General features: G+C 28.6%; 4 protein-coding genes and 1 long non-coding RNA gene across 5 annotated transcripts; 3 read left to right on the top strand and 2 right to left on the bottom strand.

The window, feature by feature from the left end:
- Window positions 1-410: 410 nt before the first annotated feature.
- On the top strand, window positions 411-3,428 carry LOC115710393 (GDSL esterase/lipase 7-like). The gene is made up of 5 exons (XM_030638758.2): window positions 411-666; window positions 1,454-1,584; window positions 1,701-1,952; window positions 2,845-3,103; window positions 3,211-3,428. Exons 1-5 carry the CDS (start codon window positions 411-413, stop codon window positions 3,426-3,428), a joined length of 1,116 nt encoding a protein of 371 aa, XP_030494618.2.
- Window positions 3,429-6,070: 2,642 nt separating this feature from the next.
- LOC115709052 (GDSL esterase/lipase 7) lies at window positions 6,071-9,910 on the top strand. The gene is made up of 5 exons (XM_030637081.2): window positions 6,071-6,512; window positions 6,804-6,931; window positions 7,029-7,268; window positions 8,053-8,311; window positions 9,556-9,910. The coding sequence occupies exons 1-5, from the start codon at window positions 6,230-6,232 to the stop codon at window positions 9,765-9,767; spliced, it is 1,122 nt and encodes a 373-aa protein (XP_030492941.2). The 5' UTR covers window positions 6,071-6,229; the 3' UTR covers window positions 9,768-9,910.
- Window positions 9,911-10,685: 775 nt separating this feature from the next.
- Window positions 10,686-11,261, bottom strand: LOC133036099 (uncharacterized). The gene has a single exon (XM_061112581.1). It carries the CDS (start codon window positions 11,259-11,261, stop codon window positions 10,686-10,688), a length of 576 nt encoding a protein of 191 aa, XP_060968564.1.
- Window positions 11,262-16,231: 4,970 nt separating this feature from the next.
- LOC133035385 (uncharacterized) lies at window positions 16,232-18,759 on the top strand. The gene is made up of 2 exons (XR_009686621.1): window positions 16,232-17,227; window positions 18,171-18,759. It is a non-coding gene; the product is annotated as an uncharacterized LOC133035385 (long non-coding RNA).
- LOC115711702 (probable ubiquitin-like-specific protease 2A) lies at window positions 18,469-20,697 on the bottom strand. Its single transcript, XM_030640085.2, has 7 exons — window positions 20,397-20,697; window positions 19,708-19,957; window positions 19,458-19,625; window positions 19,229-19,360; window positions 19,059-19,140; window positions 18,855-18,965; window positions 18,469-18,759 (listed from the first exon to the last, which is right to left on the bottom strand). Exons 1-7 carry the CDS (start codon window positions 20,467-20,469, stop codon window positions 18,682-18,684), a joined length of 894 nt encoding a protein of 297 aa, XP_030495945.2. The 5' UTR covers window positions 20,470-20,697; the 3' UTR covers window positions 18,469-18,681.
- Between the last annotated feature and the right edge of the window lie 3,121 nt (window positions 20,698-23,818).

Below are 23,818 nucleotides of genomic sequence, written 5' to 3'. Positions count from 1 at the left end.
GTAAAAAATAAAACTGTAAAGGAGATACTTATTGTTAAGATAAAACACAGGAAAACTGAAATAAAAGAAAGAAAAAAAAAATGATATGTTTCTTTTTGTCAAGTGTGTTATGTTTTCGTTAACTTTGCTATTAACTAGTGGCCAAGGATACAAACAAGAAATTATAATAATAATTAATAACTTATATATTTATTACCACACCTTAAGCACCTTCAGTTGATAAATGATCAATTAATAAAGGACCAAGTGTCATTTCCTAGCTGTCCCAATACTATTTCGGTATAATGCCAAAAACCAACTTTTAAGGAAATAAGTTGGCATACATAACATGCATAAAAATCCCCAAAAGTGTATATATAAATATTGACAAAAGACACAAAAGGATTAGATTTAGATACAATAGAAGAGAGATGGTCAACACTAAGGTCACCTCTTTGGTATCAATAATTACTTTTGTTTTCATCTTCTTCTTCTTTTTTATTGAGTTATCTGAATCTCAAAAGTTAGCACCAGCATTGTACATATTTGGAGATTCTAATGTTGATGTTGGCAACAACAACAAGCTTGATATTAGTGCTAAAACAAACTATTTACCTTATGGCATGGATTTTCCTGGTGCAACCCCAGGCAGGCCCACTAATGGTTACAACATAGCTGATTTCTTTGGTAAGGAACATTTTCATTTTGGTTTTAATTTTTTTTCTTCTTTCTTTTAAACCAAATGATTTTCAAACACGACCTTTTATATTTTTTATTAAAAAATTATAAAGAAGAAAGAAAAATAAATATCGTTTTTGAGAAACTATGGTGTATAATATTAAATTTTCTTAAAATATACAGTAATACAAAATAATTATAAAAATATAGTATTTGTAACAATTTTTTACAAATTTGTAAACATTTACAATACAATTTATATTTACGAATAATTATTTACCAAAAAAAATTGCATTTAGGTGATGTTTGGTTGGGAGAAATAAAAACATAAGAATGTGAATGTGAATGAGAATAGGAATGAAATGGAATAAAATTTAAAATGCATAACAAAATTGATAAAAAAATTATTAAATTTTTTCTTATCATGAATTGGAATAGTCTTTCCTTCAATTTTAAAATGAAATAACCATTCTACCAAAATAGTAGAAAGGTCATTCCACTGGAATGACATTCTAACACTTTAATAGGCAACCAAACAAATTAGTAATGGAATAGAGACTACAAATTAGTAATGGAATAGAGACTGTTTCCTTTCTTTTCCATTCTATTTTATCACACCGTATATTTTTCAGTATCATTCTAAATTGTTATGCATTTTGATAGTTCCCCTTCCCCATGTTTTTTTTTTTTTCCATTTATTTAACATTTTTTTATTATTAAAAAATAAGAATATTGTTTATAATAAATTATATAAGTTTAATTAATTTATAAAGATAATATGTTAATAATGGTGCAGCTGAAGCACTTGGATTAAGTTTACCACCTCCATTCAATTCCATTAACATTAGCAGTTACACCAATACTGAAGGTCTCAACTATGCCTCTTCTATGTCTGGAATTCTTGACGATACAGGCACTGCTATGTTTGTAAGAATAAATTAATTAACATTATCTTCCTTATATAATATTGTATATAAATAAATAATTATTATTTCTAACTATTAATAATAATATATTATTTGTTTAATGTGATAATTAATCAGCCAGGTATTACAACCTTAAGGGGACAAATTGAGATGTTCAAAAAGACAGTGAGAGAACAGTTAAGAAAAGTTTTAAAGAAGAAGAATGGAGAAGAAGTGAAGAGACACTTGTCCAAATCCATAGTTTTAGTAGTCTCAGGTGTCAATGACTTTGCTCTCAATCTTCTTAGGAACGAAAGAATGGATCGTCGTTCCATCGATCATGATGCCTTTTCACAAGATCTTGTTCAAAAATATGCTCATCTTTTAATGGTAATTAATTAACAAAATTTGATTACTTAATTAAACTCCAATATATTTAACTACAAGAAATGTCATTTTTCCCAGCGCACATTTGTAGTGGTTAACATTTAATTTTTACCAGTACATTTACGCGATGGTAAAAATCATTTTTGTCAGTTCTTTTCATTTTGTGCTGGCAACCAACGTTGATTTGCCAACCCCTTTTACTAATACATCAGAAGTAAATTATATTTTACCAGCGCAATACCAAATTTTTGTCAACACAAAAATGTGCTGGTAAAAGTGACATTTCTTTTAATTTGCTAAAACTAGATAATGTAATACTAATTATACTAAAAAATCATCATAATTATTCTACTCATAACTAATATTTGAACCAAAAATATGTACAACATTAAGTATATCGTGAAGAAGCTTAAGATTGTGTATTTTTGTGTGCATATTTTGACTGTTACACTTAAATTATAAATACTTTTAGAGTAATGAAATGTGCACTAATAAACTACAAGAGAAATGCTAGGGACACTTATGTGTCTAACACTCTTATAAAGTCTCATATTAGTATTGATGTAATTTAATATTGGATATTAATAATTATAAAAAACTGGTAACTATTCATAGGATGCTACCTCATAGTTTTACTCTAAATTACCTCATAGTAATTATACTCTCAATTACTCTAATAGCAAGTTACTTTTAATAAATGAGACCTATTTTTAATAAAAATGATCATTGGTTGAAATATTTGGCTGCATAAGTTTGTGTTAAGAATTGTGTGTAATTTATATGTGCACTTATCCTTACTCGTTTCGCTTTCTTATTTACTAACATTGGTTATATATTGATTTGGGGAATTAACTACTAATTAATTATGTTAATGTTAATTAATTTACGTATGCAGAGAATGTATAACTTGGGAGCTAGAAAATTTGTTGTGTTTGATGTTGAAGCCTTGGGTTGTTTGCCATTTGTAGTAGATATGGCTTTCCCAGCAAAACCCAGATGTGTTGATGAACTAAACTCTTTGGTTTTCAATTTCAATCAAATGTTATATAAAAAGATATCACAATTAGGCAACACCACAATGAGTGAAGCCACTTTTGTAGTGGCCAAAAATTATCACTATTATCTCAACTTAGCTCAAAACCCTGCAAAATTCGGTACACTTTTTCTTTCTATCTTTTTTTACATAAGTATTTGCAATTTTACGTTAATTAAAACTTATAAATACAGAAATTAATGTATTAAATAACTATTTTTTTGTTAGGGCTTAAAGAAGGGTTTAAGCCATGTTGTGGAGTAAACAAATATGGGACATGTGATAGGTTACAAAAGACTTGTAGAGATAGAAAGGATTATGTTTTCTTTGATGGATTTCACCTAACACAACAAGCTTACAAGGTTCTTGCTACTCAATGCTTCAATGCTACTTCTTCTGATGCTGCCTGTGTTCCTATCAATCTCCAAAACCTAGCAAAACTATAATATATTTATATAAAAGATATTATGCACAAAAATTGTTTAAATATGGTATCTAATTGAGTCGCTTAATATATATATTTTCTTTAATGACAGTGTATTTTACTAATAATTAATTTTGAGAAATTTTAAATTATTTATCATGATCAAATTAATGTTCAAATTGTTTGTTGTACTGTTTGCACCTTTATTTGTTGAGAATTATAGAGTTTTATTTCATTATCTCAAAACTAATTAGTGATGAATGGAGTAATTTATATTTTTATATATGACTCAATATATATTTTCATATTTAATATCTCTAATTGAATCAATATTGTTATAAATAAAAATGCTTCATTTAAAACGTGTCCTACCATAAATCATTTTTTTTTGCTTATATATAATATATCCATTGTAATGATAATGATCACCTTGAGTATATTTGTATATATACATTTCAGTTAATGCAGTATTGTAGGCATTATCAATATGATATATACTATTATAAAATGTCTGCATACACATATACTTGAATGTTGTTATATATGTGTGTGTGAAAACACTATTTATTATATATATATAATATATATCCATGTAGGTAGTGCGTGTAACGTATATATAAAGTATAATATTATGATACATTACGATAAGTGTATCTATATATAAACATATATTTATAATAATGTACTTGCATTTTAAGGTAAGTAGACTATTCCCACAAGCTTTTATCTCTTAATAATCACATCTTCACATTCAATTATAGAATGATCTATAACAAGCAAGTAAAATATCTCTACAATATTCTTCTTCTAGAACGCATATATATTACACATATATATATTATATAGTATCTTCTTATTGAAGCAGTCCAATCAATGATATAAATGGAATTTAATTAAAAGAAATAGTAAACTCATTTTGAGGGAGTCCACGATACCTTTAAACATTCAAACTAATATTATATTTAAATTCTACAAAATATATATATTTTTTTTTCAAGCAAACTCAACAAAAAATGAATATACAATTACTTATATATATATAATTATAATATATATAGCTAGGGAATTAGAAAGCTACGACTAAGCTATTAAATAAAATTTGACTTAACAAATTTATCTAGAACAGAGCGTTTCCAGCTCATGATATATTCACCAATTACCAAAATCTTCTGGAATGAAAATTATATAGAAAGAAAAAACTTTCATAGAGGCAAAGTAACAATAATATCATGATTAATTTTGTTTTTTTAAAAAAACAATTTATATAGACAAAATAAAACTAAAAATAATGCCCCTGCCCTCCCACTGTATTTTATCCATGTCAATGTTAGATTTTAATAAGATAATAATTAGTTATAAACATGTGACTTTAATGGCAACTTATATCTTGATATTTGACATTTGTTGTGCTAAAGAAAGTAATATGATCACAAGAACAAAAAGCAAACAAATTGAAGGAGGAATCTCATCCATTCATGCAAATCTCATTTTTTGGTTAAATTATTATCCGCTTTATTAAAATTAGGACTAGACTAACATAAAGTAAATCTACCTCTAATTAAAAACAACGCATAATACGCAACTTATTAGCAAATTTTTTTATTAAATGTTAAGAAAGAATTCTCTCAGTGACCTGACTAAGAGGGTCGATCCTGAGTTAAGACAGAGGCAGCCGTTTTAGGTCTCCCACCACTTAAGTTTTCATTTAAAAAAAAAAATTAAAATATAATTAATAATAAAATAAATAATAATACTATTAATACTAAATATGTATTTTATTACGGTGGTAATTTGATTAGTTTAACAATTAAGAAGTTCAAAGTTTAAATTTCAACAACTTCATTTTTTCACTGTGCCCTAATTTTTATTTTTGTCTAAAACCCAAATTAACATAAGATCTGCTAATTAACATAAATCCAGATGTATAAATTAAACTAGAAGTGTTAGAATTCTAATCCAAAAGTAAATATAGGTAAAAAAAACTAAAATAATTAAGTTACTCATGTGTACAATAATTTGTGCAAAATGGAGAGCCAATAGTAGAACTCTACAATTTTTTTTTTCTTTTTTGACAAGAGTAGAACTCTATGAATTAGTAAAATGGATAGCTTATCATAAAATTTTAATCAGTAAAAAAATTCTAATGTTTTATAATAATATATATTTCTTTATCACTGCATTCTATGAAATATTTGGATAATTGTAGAATAAAAACTAACATGTGATCTCAATATTGCAAATTGGTAAGAGAGATAACCTAGTTTTGTTTTGACTAATAGTTGGATGATAAAATGGTAAAAGTAATTGTCAAACTCAAAGAAGCTTCCATAAAGTTACATATTTTCCAGCGTGCATAATGCATTGGAACAATTAATTTTTTTAAATAGTATCACAAACTAAATTGAACAAATTTAGCAAATATATTTTTATTTACCATAAATACATGATTCCATAGAAGAGCAAAAATTATGCCCTATAAATACGGTTAAACACTCATGTCATATAGAGACATAGCACAGTCACATATATATAGTAAAAAAACAACATAGTCAAAAAGTTTCTAATTAGTTACAAAACTCTCTCTATATATATATACATATATAATCATGCCATTAACGGCACTTTTTAGGCCTTTCATTCAGGTTACCAAAAATTTGGAACAATAATAATAATAATAAAAACCCCAAGTGTCTCTGTCCCCAATTAAGCTTATAAATTTGGCCAAAACAGGGAGAGATTGTGTTCTCACTCAAACCCAATTTTCAATTTTCATTTTTTTAAAGAAAAAGTCTCTCTATATTGACAAAAGAGAAATTATAAAACATGGGTATTCATCATAAGAATTTCTCATCATCATCATCGTCCTTCCTACAACTCATCATCATCATCTTCATACCTTTCTTCTTCTTGTTTTTCTCATTTGTAGCTTCTGAAACTAATACGTTGGCACCAGCCTTATATGTGTTTGGAGACTCAACTGTGGATGTTGGCAATAACAACAACTTTGATACCATTTCTAAAGCTAATTTTTCACCTTATGGCATAGATTTTGACGATGGAGCCACTGGTAGACCCACAAATGGTTACAATATGGCTGATGTTATCGGTAAGTAATAATTAAAATATTTATTCAATACAATATTAAATTGACTCTTTAAACTCGTGACTTCGTGGTCACTAGTTACATGTATATATTATTTGTTTGGTACAACAATAACAACTATTTCCAATTGCTTTTTTTTCTTTTATTTTAAGGAAATAAATAAATAAGTCTTTTTCCAATTGAGAAATAAGTATTTATTGGGTCTCTTTATTGTTGGTATGCGGTTGATGTTCTTTGACTAAAAAACATGTTATGATTATATAATTTAATTAATTAATAATAATAATAATGCAGCTTTGTCACTTGGATTGAATATCCCACCTGCAATCAGAAGCGTTGATTTCAAATCATACGATTGTGATCATGGTTTTAATTATGCTTCTTCCTCTTCTGGAATTCTTCCTGATACAGGCACCAATATGGTATTTATATAAGAACATTATTCAAATTAATTATGTTATTATATCTTTATATAATATAGATTTTATTATGACATTAATTAATTATTAATTAATTCAGAAAGGTGTTATGAGCTTGGGAGAACAAACAGATATGTTCAATAAAACAGTCCATGAATTTTTGAGACCAAGAATGAAAAATCCAACCGATCTGAAGAATCACTTATCAAAATCCATATTCTTTTTGGTTACTGGTTCCAATGATTTTACTATCAATTTTCTTATGTCCAAAAATCGCACCAATAGTGATCGTTTCAACTTTTCCAAACACCTCGTCCAAAAATATGCTACTCAATTACAGGTACATATCTCTCTCTCTATATTATATATATATATCATAATTATGACGTACTACATTTATATTGTAGTTTTCTTTTTTAGAATAATAGTCGGTGCAAAACAAATAGATCATTAAATGAGTTATGGTGGCATTAAGTGGACATGCTCATAGGTGCAGAACTGATAGGATTACTCTAATACCATGTTGAGAATTATGGGTTCCATCTTCTTTTATATGACTTATAAATATTTTACCATTTATTCCATATGGGACAATGTGCTAAAATTAATATTGATATAGTCTTCGGGCTAGAAAGATTTTGTCAATTACCATTAACATAATTAAATTGTAGTTGTTTATATATGTGTTTTGAGAGTAAGAAGTCAAATAAATATATAAAGTTATCTAGATGCAGTATGAAAGAACTATATACGTACACTCAATATAAAGCTATATATATTTTGTACTTTTTAAATTATTATTTTCGAATAATCTTTTTCAATTACCATTGAAAAACAATGACATAATTAACTAACTTGTTTGTAGCTGTAGGTTTTGGATAAGAGAATATTCAACAAATATAATAATTGTAAAGTTTCTAGATAGAATGGAAAAGAAATGCATGATTACTTTGTTTTTGACATTTACTTTCATTTGGAACTATTATTCTCATTTACCATTTACCAAATTAATTATTAATTAAGTTATACAAATATAACATAAAATATTGATTGTAGTTTGTTTTTTTTTTTTTTGTGGGTATTAATATTACAATAATTAATTAATTATGGTGTTAATTTTGCAGAAACTATATTATTTAGGTGCTAGAAAATTTGTGGTATTTGAGGTTGAAGCTATGGGGTGTTCACCATCTGCAGTGCTTAAGGCTTTTCCAAATAATCCTAATAAGTGTGTGGATGATTTGAATAATTTGGCCAAAAATTACAACACATTGTTGAATCAAATTCTTCAACAATTAGTGTCTAATTTTAAAGGAGCAGCAGTCATTGTGGGTAAAAATTATGATTTTACCTATCAGATGGCTCAAAACCCTGCACGATTTGGTAAGCTTATTCTAGATTAATTAATTTTGAAAACTATTTTTTCTCACTCTATTGACAGTTATATATGCACCACATTAAATTCATTGCAATCTATTTTTATTTATTTATTTATTTTAATTTTTCAAGTAATGATATGTATACACTAGTTATGCATTAAAATATGGGATTATTTCACAAATACACAAAAATAATAAAAAAATTACAAAAATACGATTGTATAGAATTTTAAATATTTTTACGATTTTTATAATTTTATTTACAAAAAATACGGTCTTTTTATGTTGTATATTTGTTAATTTGTTATTGATTTTTTATTATCTGTATGTTATTTTAAGTTGTTGTTTTGATGTTATTTTCATGTTACTTATATGTAATTTTCTTATTATTTTAATGTTGTTTCTATAAAAAAACCTTAAAAATATAAAAATAAATAATGTAATTTTTATAAAGAAAATTATGTTTTATGTAATTATTCCTTAAAATATTACAACAGTGATAATGGTGGGCCCTGAGATTAGTTGGATCTTAGGAGCAAAAATATTAGGCCTTTATGAAAAGAATATGTTGTATTTTCACAAATCATTAACAATATGTTTATTAATATGTTTGTTTTTAAAAGGAAAATGTACATATTTTTTTAGTTAATTAGGATTTTTGTCTATTAAACTTTGACATGTACTAAATTATGTCCTCTGAACTTTTAAAGCCGTTAAAAATGCTCCCTGAACTATTGAGATTGTTGGATTTAAGGATTTTTGTCTAATTTCATTTAATTTTGCTTATGTGCTAATGCTCCTTAGACTTTAATATTTATCAAATTATGTCTCTCAAACTTTAACATGTACTAAATCATACCCTCTGGATTCTCATCTATGTTAGACTTTTTTACTAAAATTGGACAAAAGTCCTTAAATTCAACAAACTCAACAGTTCAGGAGGTATTTTTAACGATTTTAAAAGTTCAAGGGGTATAATTTAATACAGTTCAGGAACAAAAATAGCCTATTTTTGTTGAAGTAGCAATATGTCACTTATAGCATATCATTGTGCCTAATGTCTTGTTGCATAATTTTAGTGCACATATTAACCTATGTTCTCATACACATATTAGAAAACACATAGGAGTTAATTGTGCGAGTACATGTAATACTAAATATTATTGGTACTGTTTGGTAGCAATACTCAATATTACTTGTGATGAGTTAATTAATTTATGCATTTTTTTGTTTTGTTTTGTTTTGTAGGGTTAAAAGAAGCATTTAAGCCATGTTGTAGCACAACATCGATTGGAGTATGTGATGCGAAGAAACCTATTACATGCAAAAAGAGAAATTCTTATGCATACTTTGATGCGTTTCATACAACACAAGCAGCTAACTCCATTATGGCAAGTACATGCTTCAGTAGTGCTGGCGCTTGTTTCCCTTATAACATCAGACAACTTTCACAATTATAATTTATAAATATACATACAATTTAATTCTCTCTAATTAATTAATTAATTAATAAATTAACTTCCCCCTTTTACTTCTTATTTTAATTTATATCATTTTTTATTCTTCATTATCCCCTTATAATATACTCATTATTTTTAAGTTATTCATCATAGATATCCTTATTAATACTAGTAAAAAACTACGTGCGAGGCACGTATACTAAATTTTATGCTAGTTTTTTCTATGTTATTTGAAAGTGAGATTATTATTCAATACTGAATGCAATATATTAGTGTTTAAGAAAGCTTAATGATTTAAATATGTTCTTAAGTTAATCCAAAAATTAGCTAAAAATTGATGTTCCAATACTTAAAGAAACATTACTTAAATGAGGGTAAGATAAAAAGAAAATTAAAAATCAATCTCTAAATTGTTGTTAATTGAAGATAGCATTAGTCTAAAAATTGTAGATAAGAAAACTAATGATAGTCATTGGTGGATTTCAATCTTCATTTTCTTTGATAGAGACAATAGTGCAATTTTTGTATTTTGCACTAAATATTCAATTATTATTTTTTTTTTGTAGTATGTAACTATCATGTAAGTACTAAATATTCATTTAAAAAACTTGAACAAAAAAAAGTGCACTAATTTTTATTTTAAAAAACACACTATAAGCGTGACATTTTTTTTAATTATATCGGTGTTATTTTAAATTTTAAACAAATATAACTGAGAGAAAAATATTATTACTGTTCAAAATATTTTCAATAAGCCCAAAAAATAGTGAACTCCATTATAAGATGATTATCACTTCAAAAAAGGTGATACATTTAAAAATGTTTATTTCATCTTGGTTCAAAAAGCCCAAGTAAAGGCATAGATAAAAATAAGTATAGGGTTATTGCTTCAAATTAGTTTGAACTTGATAATTCTAATTACTCTGTGTAGACTACGTTTTTGGTGTAGTTCTTATCGTGCTGGCCTGTGGTCACAGGTCGGATTAACACACGCACTGTAGACGATGTTTTTGCCCTTGACAATGCCACATATAACTGACCGTGTGAAAAAACAGGTTGTGGCAAATAAACTCCAACATAATCTAACGTTTGGCCTTGCGATTTGTTTATTGTCATAGCAAAACTTAATCTTATGGGGAATTGTGTTCGTTTAAATGGAAAGCCGCTATTTTCGTCCACATTGGGTAAGAATGGTATTCTTGGTATAAAGACTCTTTTTCCTCTATGGTGTCCTACATCAATTTCAGCATCTATCACATTTGGTTCAAATGCTCGACAAATCAAACGGGTTCCATTGTAGAGTCCATCTGAAGGATTAATGTTTCTAAGCAACATTATTGGACAATTCCTCTTTAGCTGCAATTCATGTGGAGGAAGGCCGTTTGGTGTAAGAGTGTTTAAGAAATCTTCCATAACTAATTGCTCGGTGCTATCTATAGCTTCATCTCGACTGTAGTAGTGATGTGCTTCTCCCGGGAAACGTGCAATTAACATCAATCAATATTCATTATATTTGAATATAATATTTGGACAATATTCATTATATTTGAATATAACATTTGGACAATATTCATTATTCACAATGAATTGTTACAACTACTTTCTTTTTATATTTTTTTTTTAATTTACAATCAATCAATGTCATTACTGTTTTTGAAATTTAATAGAAACAATAGAAACGAAATTGATAATAATAATATAGGATAAGAACAAAATATGAGAGAGATGCATGATGAAGATATATTCTTCTTAAAAGAAACAAATGAAGAAGTGATGAATATTAACATTAAAATTTTATATTTATCTTTATTCAAAAAAAAAATAATAAAAAAAATATTATATTAAAGTGATGAATATTAACATTACTTGGGAGAATAAGCAGAGAGAAAAATCTGGAGAAGAAGAGAAGTGGTGTAACGGCCAACAAAAAAAAAAATTAGAGGGTATATGATTCTGTTATATATATTGGAATGAAAAAATAGTAAGAAGATATGAGATATAAATGGGTTTTGGGTTGATGACATATATTATTATTCTCAGCAAGCTCTGATAAAAATTAGAATAAGAATGTCCAAATTATAATAGGAAAAGGAATACATAGATATGTAATTTTTAAATTCTTTATGGCGAACTAAATAATAAATAAAAAAAAAGATAAAAAATAAAGCAAAAGCTAAATAACAAAAAAGATAAAAAAATAAAACAAAAGCTAAATAACAATTGATCTATGGATCACACCAATTATAGTAATAATAATAATAATAATAATAATAATAATAATAATATTCCCTTGATGTGAATCGAAAACAACCGAAAACGATGGATAATTCAAACCACCAGGGCTACCTAAAGCTCCAACTTTGTTAAATGTCGTTTCATGATCAGTACAATGTACTGGGATGACAAATATGGCACCCACAGTAACTCCACAGATGTAAGTTTTTCCAAATGATTCTTGTCGTTTTTTGCTAATCATTGTCGTTCCTCAACTTATTGTTGTTTTCTCCTCAGTAATTTTGTTTCTAATTAATGTCGTTTTTTTAAATACTGTCATTTATCATAGTGTGAACCTGTACTACTCAAACCGTACTTATCTTCGAGTTTTACATATAATGATATAGAACTCCATTTTTATATATAACACTCACCTTGCCCAACAACTATGCTTTAGGTTATATCCAACATGAGGGTTTTAATGACCGAAGACTCCAACAACGCCGTCAGTAATTCATTCCTCTTAGACAATGATTCCAGGTATATAAATATACATATTTTCATTCATGCTATTTTTCTCAAGAAGTAAAATTCTCTCATTTATATATATTTGTTAAAAATATATACCAACTTTTCTGTTATACAGTATACCATTCTCAGTGGATGACTTATCGAAGTCCATGGAACAAATAGACATCGCCGACATCGAACCTCCACCGCTCATTCGTGAGAACTCTGGATTTAGTTTCTTGTTGCCTCGTTCGGATTGATATCATATATAGAAACATCCCAATTTTTTCCGAATCGAAACATCCCAATTTTTCGAAACATGTAGGCAGTGCAAATTTTGATGGTATAAACGAATATTTAATATCATTTCAAATATTAATAGGATTTGTTTTATTATTATTTTATTATATATAAATAATATTTTATTATTTTATTAAATAAAAATAAAAAGTCACCCATAAATTTCTCATAAACCAAGAATTTTAGTTATATAGGTACACTTTATATAGAATAGATGTGATCGTAATTTTAAAAAAAAAAAAAAAATCTATATAATAAACTAATTATATTCTATCATAATTAATTAGCTAGTGACTAATTATCATTAATTTTGACATTTTACATTATAATTTGAATGGTTATCTTTTTTCTTCTTCTTTTATTATTCTTGTTGTTGTGCTGTCCTTTTTCTTATGTCTATATCTTAAATTTGATATCGAAACATTATAATTATATAATCAACTTCTTGGATTTGTTTTAATTTTTTTTGAGTGTTTTTTATTTTCTAGGTGTTCCTTTTGTTGTTTCTTGAAGTTTCATATTTAACTTATTGTTAAATTGTTGTATCATGTGTTATTGTTAGTGTGTTACCATCTCTCATTTTTTGTCAAATATTATGGTGGCTGTTTGGGGAGTTAAAATCAAACTTAGAAATAAAAGACCCAATAAATGACAACGCTAAAAGGCCCACAAAAAATGAATGCATCCAGGCTCAAAGATATAGAGGGCGGCCCAACCCAGTGCGGTCCAGCTATTGATCCTTAAGGGGGCGCTACGGACAAAAAAGAAGGGAAACGATAAACCACAAGAACAAATAAGAAAAGCACCGACGGAAGCAAAAGAAATAACGAGACGGAATAGATAACTGACGGATTAAAGATCAACTGTAAGTAAAACTACAAACGGGAATCCAATAAGGCACCCAGGTAACTTGCCGACGGAGGAAGTACTTGAAACACAACAAAGGGAGGACATCGAGGTAACACTACTATCGAGACAAAGACCCCGACGGAAGAAAACTCGAATCTCTTCAGACAAGAGCTCCGGCGGAAAAAGAAGGTCTTGGGCACAAAGTGAAAAATTGATACTCTCAAGGGTGCGATGCCGACGGATACGACACCATCGGATTTAGGGAAAATAATAGCAATAAAACCCATTAAAAACACAGGCACGTGTAGCACTGAAATTATCTATTAGAATACGGACACGTGGCAGGAGCAAAAAGAGTAAAAGAGAGAGAACACGTGTCAACAAGAGAATAGGAGGATGATAGATCATCCATGCAAAAGAAGGACGTACCATATAAATAAAAGAGAAAAGGATGTAAAAGAGGCAGATTAGGAACTGGGAAAAGAGAGAGCTCACAAAAAGAAATTGTGACTGTTTTCCACCAAAACAGTGGCGTTTGGTAACACTTTTGTTTTAAAAAAATTTAATTTCAAAATTAAAAGTAAAATTTTTATTTTTAAAAAACAAAAATATGTTATACAACCACTTTTGTTTTTCAATTCTAAAAATAAAAAACCAAATTGTGTTATGTTAATTTTATTTTTATTTTCATTTTTTAATTTTATTTAAGTCGGGTTTGGCACTCGGACCCGAGGCCGAGACCGAGGTCAAGACCGGGATCGGGTCTGAGGTCGGGGTTGACACTGGAGTCCGGCCCTAGGTCTGGGTACGGTGACGAGGTTGGGTTCGGGGTCTAGGTCTGGGGTTCGGGTCCGACACTAAGGCTAGGGTCTGGGTCTGATCAAGGTCTAAATTCGGCACTGGGGTCGGGGACTCGAACCAGAGGCTGGGGTCTGGGGCCAGCACTGGGGCTAGGGTTTGGGTCCAATTCTGAGTACGGCGTCAGGTCCGGGGCCAGGGGTCGGGGTCGAAGGCTTGGGGTTAGGGTTCGGGGTTGGGGGTCTGGGTTTAGTCCGGGGAATGGGTTTGGGTCCGACACTGGGTTCGAGGTCCGACGCTGCGTCCTGGCTAGGGGTCCAAGTCGGGGTCAGGGTCTGGGGTTTGGGTCCGAGTCTTGGTTTGAGTTTGGGTTCGGGTCTGGGTCCGAATTTGGTTCCGAGTCAGAGTTCGGGTTGGGGTCCGAGGTCCACGTCAAAATCCGAGTCGGAGTTTGGGTCCGGACTCAAGTTTGGGTTTTGGTATGGGTTCCAAGGTATAGGTTGGGGTCGGAGTCCAAAATATTAATAAAGATAAAAAGAAAACTGTTTAAAAAAACAATTAAAAGTGATTTTTATTTTATTTTTCAAAATTTTCAAAATTTTGATTCTCAATTAAAATATTGAAAAGTGAAAACAGTTTTATAGAACATGATTTTAGAAAATATTTTCATTTTTCTAATTTAAAAAATAAAAAACTTTTTAAAAAGTATTACCAAACACACTCTATGTAATTTGATATAAGGTATGATCGACAAAATGCGATTCTCCACTCTTTAACTAAAACTCGATTTATATATACTTTCTCACTATATACTTTATTGTTTCAATTTTTACACTAGTGTATCCTCAAATGTTATTTTATTACAAAATATCACTTAATTATTAAGTTATAGAGATTCGTTTGGTACTTATATTACACCGTATTATATTATATTAAATTTTTTAGCATATTTTTTGTATAATGACATGTTTAGTATTGATTTTTTTAAATAAATGTTTAGTATTGATTTGTATATGCATATAAATATATAATTTTTTTTTTGACATAAATCAAAATATAATGTAATATTATGTAAATTTAATATAAAACACAATTTAATTTAATATAATACTATACAATACAATACAGTTTAATACGTCATACCAAACAAATCACAAGTGTCTAAAATATTATTTGTGTTAGCTCATTTTAAACTGTTATAAATATTCTTTATTGGATGCACAATGTACTTTTTTTATTCTCATCAATGTACTTTTAGTTATTTTTCCAAAAAAAAAAAAATCCCTAATTAAAAACTATGACAATAAAATTTAAATATAATTAAAAATAATTTTTATATATATATTTATAAGGATATGATTTTGTCCCGTGATTTACTTTCACGGAATATATTCCGTGGTATATTAGATGGGTCTCAGAGTACATTAAATGAGTGTCAGGCTACGTTTCTACTTTTTAACCCTAATTACCCCTAGATCAATCTCAGCCCTCACATCAAATAACTCCCTCATCTGACGGCTACCGTACATCAGAGATTACAATCCGTGAAAATACAATAACGGGACAAAATCATATCCCTATATTATAACAATGTTTTCAAAGAGGTTTTTAAAAATTTAAATAAATAAGTACATTAAAGAAAGAGTAATTTGTGGTCAAACTCCCTAAACTTTAACTCCCTGAAATTTTAATCACCTCCAAAATTTTCTGTTTTCTAATTTCTGATAAAGTGAACATATAGTATTTTGTTCTCCTTAAATTTCTTATAGCTTATTTGGGTGCATACCGAAAGTTCCTTATATGGTTACTTAAATATCTATCCAACGTTCTTAATATGTATATTAAGTACAAATACATACATGCTTGAGCATATATTAGATTCCAATATAAATTAAGAATCTTCTATATTTCTTAAATTCAAAAGTTGCTTTTAAGACAATGACTTAGACAACTTATTTTCTTTAGCTACAAGCTTTTCGCCTGGTATAGTATCTTTCATGCCAAAAGTTTTGAATACTTTATTGATATACTTCTTTTGTTATAATTCAGGAACATATCTTGAATTCCTGATACAAAATAAGTATATCATCAGTGGTAAGTAATTTTTTTTACCAATATAATACCAAGATCATATTCTTAATCCTACTGAATTTGTGATATATACACAATCATCAAAAGCTTTTATCTCAAATACCAAATGAGAGAATACTTAATGAAATTTGTGTAATCATTGACGAACCATATTCTTTGGATCTTTGTATCATCAAAGCTTATTTGAGTTTATACATAGATTTTCCTAATTTGCAAACCATATTCTTTGAATCTTTGGACACAAAGTTTTCTTGTTGCACAGATAACTTTTGTCATCAATATCTATCCTTTGAAGTTGTTGTCGAGGAACAAATTTGGAGGCGCCTTCAAGGTTTAGCTCAAACTTTTTGCTGCCTCTCACTCCACTCCATCACTCTCGCTCTCCTTCTTCGCTCTACTGTCCTGCTCAACCTACTTGGGTCGTCAGGCCACCAGCCCCATCGTACTAGCCCGAGACAACCTCACCCCAGCCTACATCTTTCCTCTCTTCCTGGTTGCCTACAAATCATTATCGAAATGCTCTGCCTTCCATCCTTCGCGTGAGCTCTCTGCCCAGTTCCGACCCACCGTTTTCGGCCGCAGACAGTGGATATCAACACCAGTAACCACCACGAAGAGAACGAGCGAAGATAGACTTATGTCTTGATTTAGAAGAAGAGGAAGGCCAAGGAAGCAGCCGAAAGGAATTGTAAAAAGAGGTCCAATTTTTATTGTAACTATTTAAAAAATTTTATGCTCTGTTTGTTTCTCGAGAATCATAAGAAGGAAAATATATGATTTTCTTTTCCTCTTCTATTGAACTACTTTTTTTGGCATTTATTCAACGAGCCAAAAGACTAAATTATTCAATACTAATTCACTGTGTGATGCATAATTAAATGTGGCATAATTTGTTTATAATTGTACACTGTTAAATTGTTAATTGAAGAATGGGTTTTTAGTAGATTGATGATTTAGGTTAGTTAAAGAAAATGCATTTGCTTTTTTTCTTTTTTGCTTAGAAGAAAATGCATTTACTTGTAAACTATAATCAAATGCATTTGCTTTTTTTCTTAGAAGAAAATGCATTTACTTGTAAACTATAATCATTGAAAAATACATGACAAAACATAACAAGTAGAAATTTATTTTGGATAGTTTAAGTAGTCAAAATTTTGTTTTGTTCCTCCAAAAGTCAGAGAATCGAGTTGTTTCTTGATTCTCTTGTGGGATTAGGATTAGGATTAGGTTGAAATTTACCAAAAATTGCTTGAAAAACATTGAATGGCCTTTTTGAGATTTGAAAGTGGTCAGAGACCATTCTCAAGAGTTAGATTTGGTTATGTTTAATAATACCCACTTGTAGAGAAAAAAAAAATAACTATTCTAGAAAGGGAGAACATGTTTCAAAGTGTTAGCAAATGTCAATGGCTTTAAACAAGTCAAATTTTTGACTTGTTATAAAATAACATTTTGGAAAAATCATTTTTAAATATTCATTCCATTTGGTAGGCCACTTGTGTGTTTTTAAACAAATTGTTGCTTGTTGCACACCCTTGTTTTTATGATTATTAATCTTCATGACTGTACCTATGTGAGCTCCTTCATGTTTTGTACTCATGGATTTGAACTCTACTGTTTATTATTTTAATCCAATGTTAGGTTCTCACCAACAAAAGCTCATTTTATGAAGGCCAAACAAGAATGAAGCTGAGGATGATTAAAATGATAACTGGGACAATAATCAGGTAGAGCTTCCATATTGATCTGCGTGGAAATAAAATAAGCACCTGAAAATCAAGCCAAAATAATAGTTGAACTGTTGACCAAATACACATTCAGATTAGCCCAGAACCTTTAGGCTTTTGTACTAAGCTGTTAGTTATTTTTAAAACTGTCTCTTTGGCAAAAGATAATTCGAGCTTTATCCTTTGATATGAAAAGTGAGAACTTTGAAGATTACAAATCATACACTAATTTCTTTACATAAATAAGATTCCTTTACATGCACCAGACAAATTAAGACTTTTGATTACAAACTTACTATAATTTTGGGTTTACTTCTTGACTACCAATGTTTTCATCCTAATTTCTATTAACAATTTAGTCATACGTTTGGGATGAGTTGTGTCAATATCTTAACAAAAATAGGGCCTTTCTAAACATGTCAATATCACGTTGCAACTAACTCAGAATGCAGTCCCTTGCAAAAGCAGTCTAAGTCCTCTGGAGAAAACCAGTTCCTTTCCATCTACATAGTTTTGATTGGAATGAAGCAAAGCTCATCAGTATGTGTTTGTATATGATAATGATATCGCAGAAAATAATAAATAAAGACAGACTTACAAAATATGGATAACCCTCCATGCTAAAATTTTCTGGAGCCCCATCCAGGAACAATTTAATAAAGTAGAGAACAAAGTTACCACATTCCCAATCACTCCTTTGTTGGGGTACCTGATTTTGTTATAGTCAATAAATATCAAGTGAGATATCTCAACGAAAAGAAACCAATATTTGATCTAGGAAATCATCACAAATTAATGTCACCTTAGGGATCAAGAGAGGAATCTTGCGAAGAGACTTTTCAGTTTCAGTTCTGCCCTCAGCTTTAAAAATGGCTGATACAAATCTAGAGACAAAAAAAAGGTTAAATTCACAATGGGGCAACTGTTTTAAGACAAAACAAATCAGTTTTTATGAAGAAAAGGAAAACATACTTCCTAATATCTCGTTCAAGCCGCTTTGGATCAGTGTTTTCGAGAGAATCCAGCAGTACCATGCAAGGTTTCCGGGTTTCTGATTCCAAACTCTCATCAAAGTTGCATAAGATAAGAACGCTCCAGTGGTGCCTAAAAAGCATGGCATGTGAAAGCATTCAAATCCCAGGTACTGAAAAACAATACAAATATATATAGATATAACTAACAGCAATAAAAATGGACTAACCAGATAACAATAGGAACAACAACATATTTCTTTGTGAAAATTTGCTTGTTTTGAATCCATGTCATGACCTTGGATTTGTAGGACGCTTCTCTATACCATGAGAACCATAAACAGTCAAGGTAACCAAAGGAATTTTTCTTCTCCTCAGACAAACCTCTCCACAATAACCTACACATAATATTTAATTTAAATTCTCAGAACAACAAACAATAGAAGTTGGTAACTTTCTTAACTCATTACAACAACTTACTCAAAGTAACTTTCAAAGATTCCAGAATCAAGCTTCTTATTCAGTTTAGTGACTCCATGGCCAACATCCTTACGGGAAATTTTCCTGGTTGATCGCTCACGGCAAGGGAAATCTAAAAAACATTGGGCAGTAAGTTTAAAGCCATCAATGGCTTCATGGTCTTTCTTTGTTAACCTTCTTTTACGAGCATGCAATGTTGCTGATAAGTGTTGCCAGCACGTACGGTGCCTTGAAAGCTGATGTTTACCCTCTACAAGAGCACAACAAAGTCACATTTTAAAGGCATAGCCTAGTGGCACTAGGGCAAGATACCCTAAACCTCTTTGTATGTTCCAAGTTCCAAGTTCCAATCCCCTAATGGCTAATTCCCGATGTGTACTGAAAAACGTAGGGATCAATATTGAAAAAGAAAGTTCACACTTTGTAATGAGCATTCTAACCCAAATAACCCTAACACAACAAATTTTCAACAAAAACTTGATAAAGATCCGACCTTTTAGGCACCCTAAAACTGAACTCAAAGCCAAATTCTCAAATTAAAAACCCCAAAAGCGGAGAAGCTAAAAAAGAGGAAACACTTCTATGTCAAGATTCAGTTTTTTTGTTTTTAAGGCAGAGGAAATCAATGAATGAATGAAGGGGTAAGAAGAGAAAAGATTAAAGAAATGAGTGAGTGTAGAAGGGTTTACCTGGAACGGAAGAGTCGAGGTCGTCAAGGTCGATAACGACGACTTGCTTGGTTATATTCTTCTTCCTCGTCATGGAACTGGAACACAACCCCAATCAAAAACCCTCTGTGTCTCTCTCTTGAGTCTGAGTTTCGGAGATTGGAAAAGAGTGCGGAGAGGGCACACTGAGTAGTGAGTAGGGGTGTTCACAAAGTATCCGATCCAATCCAATTCGCAAAATGCGGATATTCGCACTTGTACGGATTGGATTGGATTGAAAAATCTAAAATCCGCTCAAGCATTCAATCCGCACTTAATTATATATATTTTTAAAAAATTATAATATGTAATATATATTAATTAAAAAAAGACACAAACTTCTAATTTCTTAATCTTTTTTAGTAGTATATTGAGTTAGTGCATTTTATTTATTTTGTAATAAAAAATACAAGAAAAATAATTCTTATTTTCATAGACACATACACATAAAGTTTAAATATATATATACTAGCTTATTTATTTTAGTAATTAGATATATATATATATTTGGGGTCTTTTCAATATTATACCTAAAATTGATTTTATTTATAAAAATACCTTTAAAAAAATTATTTGCACAAATACCGATTGCCACGTCAGCATAAATACCGAAATATAAAATAATTACCGAAAATTGAAAAAAATAAAAAAATCTCGCTTCCAGAAATTTCAGTGTTTTGCAAATTTTAAAAAAAAAAAACAACCTTTTGGTTGCTTTTGATGTAAATAATATATCAATTAGTTACTTTTTATTAGAAAAAAATTAATTCAAGATAATTTTTTTCTCATACACATTTGGTTCCTTATTTTGATCAAACAACTTTAAAATTAATATATATAATAATTTTTATATTGTAACTAATTCTATTATGTTTTAGATACTATTTGGTAACTTTATAAGTTTTTTTATTAACATATTAAATTCTTTTTATTAAATAAATTTATTATTAGTATACTATATTTTAACTTCTAAATACAAAATAACAAAAGACTTTAAGTTAAGTTATGATGTTACTTGATATGTTAAAGTTTATTAAATTTTAAATTTTATTACTTTTTGTTACAAAATATAAAAAAGGAATAAAAAAGTTTCTTTTAACACTGATCGTCCTTTTTCGGAGTCACTAAAATGTAAGAGAGATATCTAAGTGTTAGAGGAAAAATAAAAAAAAACTAAGAGAAATAATAAATTTAGAGAAAAAGAATAATAAAAAAATAATAATAAATGAAGAAGATTTTTTCAAAAAAATAAATTAATAAATAAATGAAGAAGATAATAATGTCAGAAAAAGAAAAAGTAAACAAAAAGGAAAAAAAGTAAAAAGATAAATATTGGAGGAGACTTATAATTTCTTGTTTACATTTTAAATTATAGTGTGTTATTTTGTTGTTTAAGAAACCTTAGTCTAACTTTTAATTTTAGTCATTTTTTTTTTTGTAGCAGAAAAATATATGCTTCTAACATGTCAAAATGATCACTTTAAAAAATAGATTATAATAGTGTAATTTTTGTGTCCAAATAATAAATTGCGTGGCTGAAAAAACTTTTGAAATAAAAAAAAATAAAGAGTGAGAATAATAACAATTTGTGTCGTTTATTCACATTTTTTTTTAAAAAAAAAAATCTGATTGTATATCAACTAGGAGAGTCAATAAAATGTAAAAGAAAAACATATGGTTAATTTTTAATTTTAGTAGGCGTGTAGCGGTATTTAAAACAATAAAATGGTCTAAGAAAATTTCATAAATAATTTACAATTCACGTTGATACATATAATTATTTTTTTCTAAAACTACTAATTAGATTAAAAAACAAAAAAAGAATGTAAAATAATAATAAAAAAAAAAGAATAGAATGTAAAAAAAAAAAATATATTTGATCAACCTAGTTTACTGTTATTTTGAAAAAAATAAGATTTTTATTAAAAAAAAAAGCTATTGTCTAGAAAAAGAAAAAAAAAACTAGCATGTAGGCAGTTTAGGAGAGAGAAGCAATAAATATACATTTGTATACCTATCAAAAAGAAATGCCTAAATTGTGAGTATTAAAATAGGTAAGGGTAAATTCTTAAATAATTTAATAATAATAGTTGTTGGTGCAAATATTTCTATATATTTTAGTGTAAATTTAAAGATAAGTATATATATATATTGGTTTAATTTGTATATAAAAGATGAAAATAGATTATTATTGGAGATTAAGAAACAATAGTCTTTTTTTAATTTTTTTTCTATGAAATATTAAATAATTTATTATTAAAAAAATAACCGATCCAAAATAATCGATCCAATCCGCACTATTGCGGCTTGGATTGGATTGGATTTAAACTCTTATGCGGATCGGATTGAATCTAAAATATAAAATCTGCACTTAGTGTGGATTGAATGTTATTTGACCAAAAAAGTGTGGATTGGATCGGATGAACACCCGTAATAGTGAGTAGTATAGTTTTAGCATGTATGTATTGATGGGTCAATCAGAGCCCTTCATATTCACTTCTCCACTCCTTCCGTTTTTACCACTGATGATTGCATGAGGGAAATAAAAGGTGATCACCTTCGCATCACATTTCAAATTTAATTGTTGGAATATTATATTTTTTAAAAATTATTAATTAAGGTAGCCTTTAGTAATATTTTTATTTTTTAATTTAATAGAAAACAAAAGTGTGTTTTGTAAAGTTTATTTTTATTTTTATTTTTTGATTTTATTTAAGTCGGGTCTAGGTCCGGGTCGGATTCGAGTTCAAGTCAGAAGCCGAGTTCAGCGCCCGGGCCGTGGGAAGGGGATTTGGATCTGGGTTTGGTCTTAATCCAAAAGATTGAATAAGAAAAAAAAAACTGTTTAAAAAAATATTGAAAGTGATTTTTTTTTTTTGTTTTTAAAATTTTGATTTCTAATTATTAAATTGAAAAGTAAAAACAGTTTTATAGAACATGTTTTTGAAAAATATTTTCACTTTTCCACTTTTAAAAACTAAAAACTGATTAAAAAAATGTTATTAAACGCCACCTTAGATTTTTTGTTTTGTTAAATGATAAAATGGATTCTATATTTTTCAAAATGGTAAAAATAAGACTCTTAGCTCAATTTTCAACAATTTTATTTTTTAATATAACAAACTTACAATTTCTAACACGAACAGATATAGAAAATGTAACCAGTATTGTCATAATATCTAAAGATGTTATTAAGTTTTATTTTGACAAAAAAATCAGTTCAGGGTCATATTTGTACAATTTTAGAAAATATAAAGTCTATTTTGTCATTTAACAAAATGGATGGTCCAATTAGTAACTTTGTAAAATACAAGGTCTTAAAAATAGTATTTACCCAATTTTATTTGAAGTAAAAAGTATCAACTTAATGAAAAGTATCAACTTAATATTAATGATATAAATAT

This window comes from Cannabis sativa, chromosome 3, assembly GCF_029168945.1.
Source record: "Cannabis sativa cultivar Pink pepper isolate KNU-18-1 chromosome 3, ASM2916894v1, whole genome shotgun sequence".
NCBI lineage: Eukaryota > Viridiplantae > Streptophyta > Magnoliopsida > Rosales > Cannabaceae > Cannabis > Cannabis sativa.
This window is presented reverse-complemented; position numbering and strand designations above follow the sequence as displayed.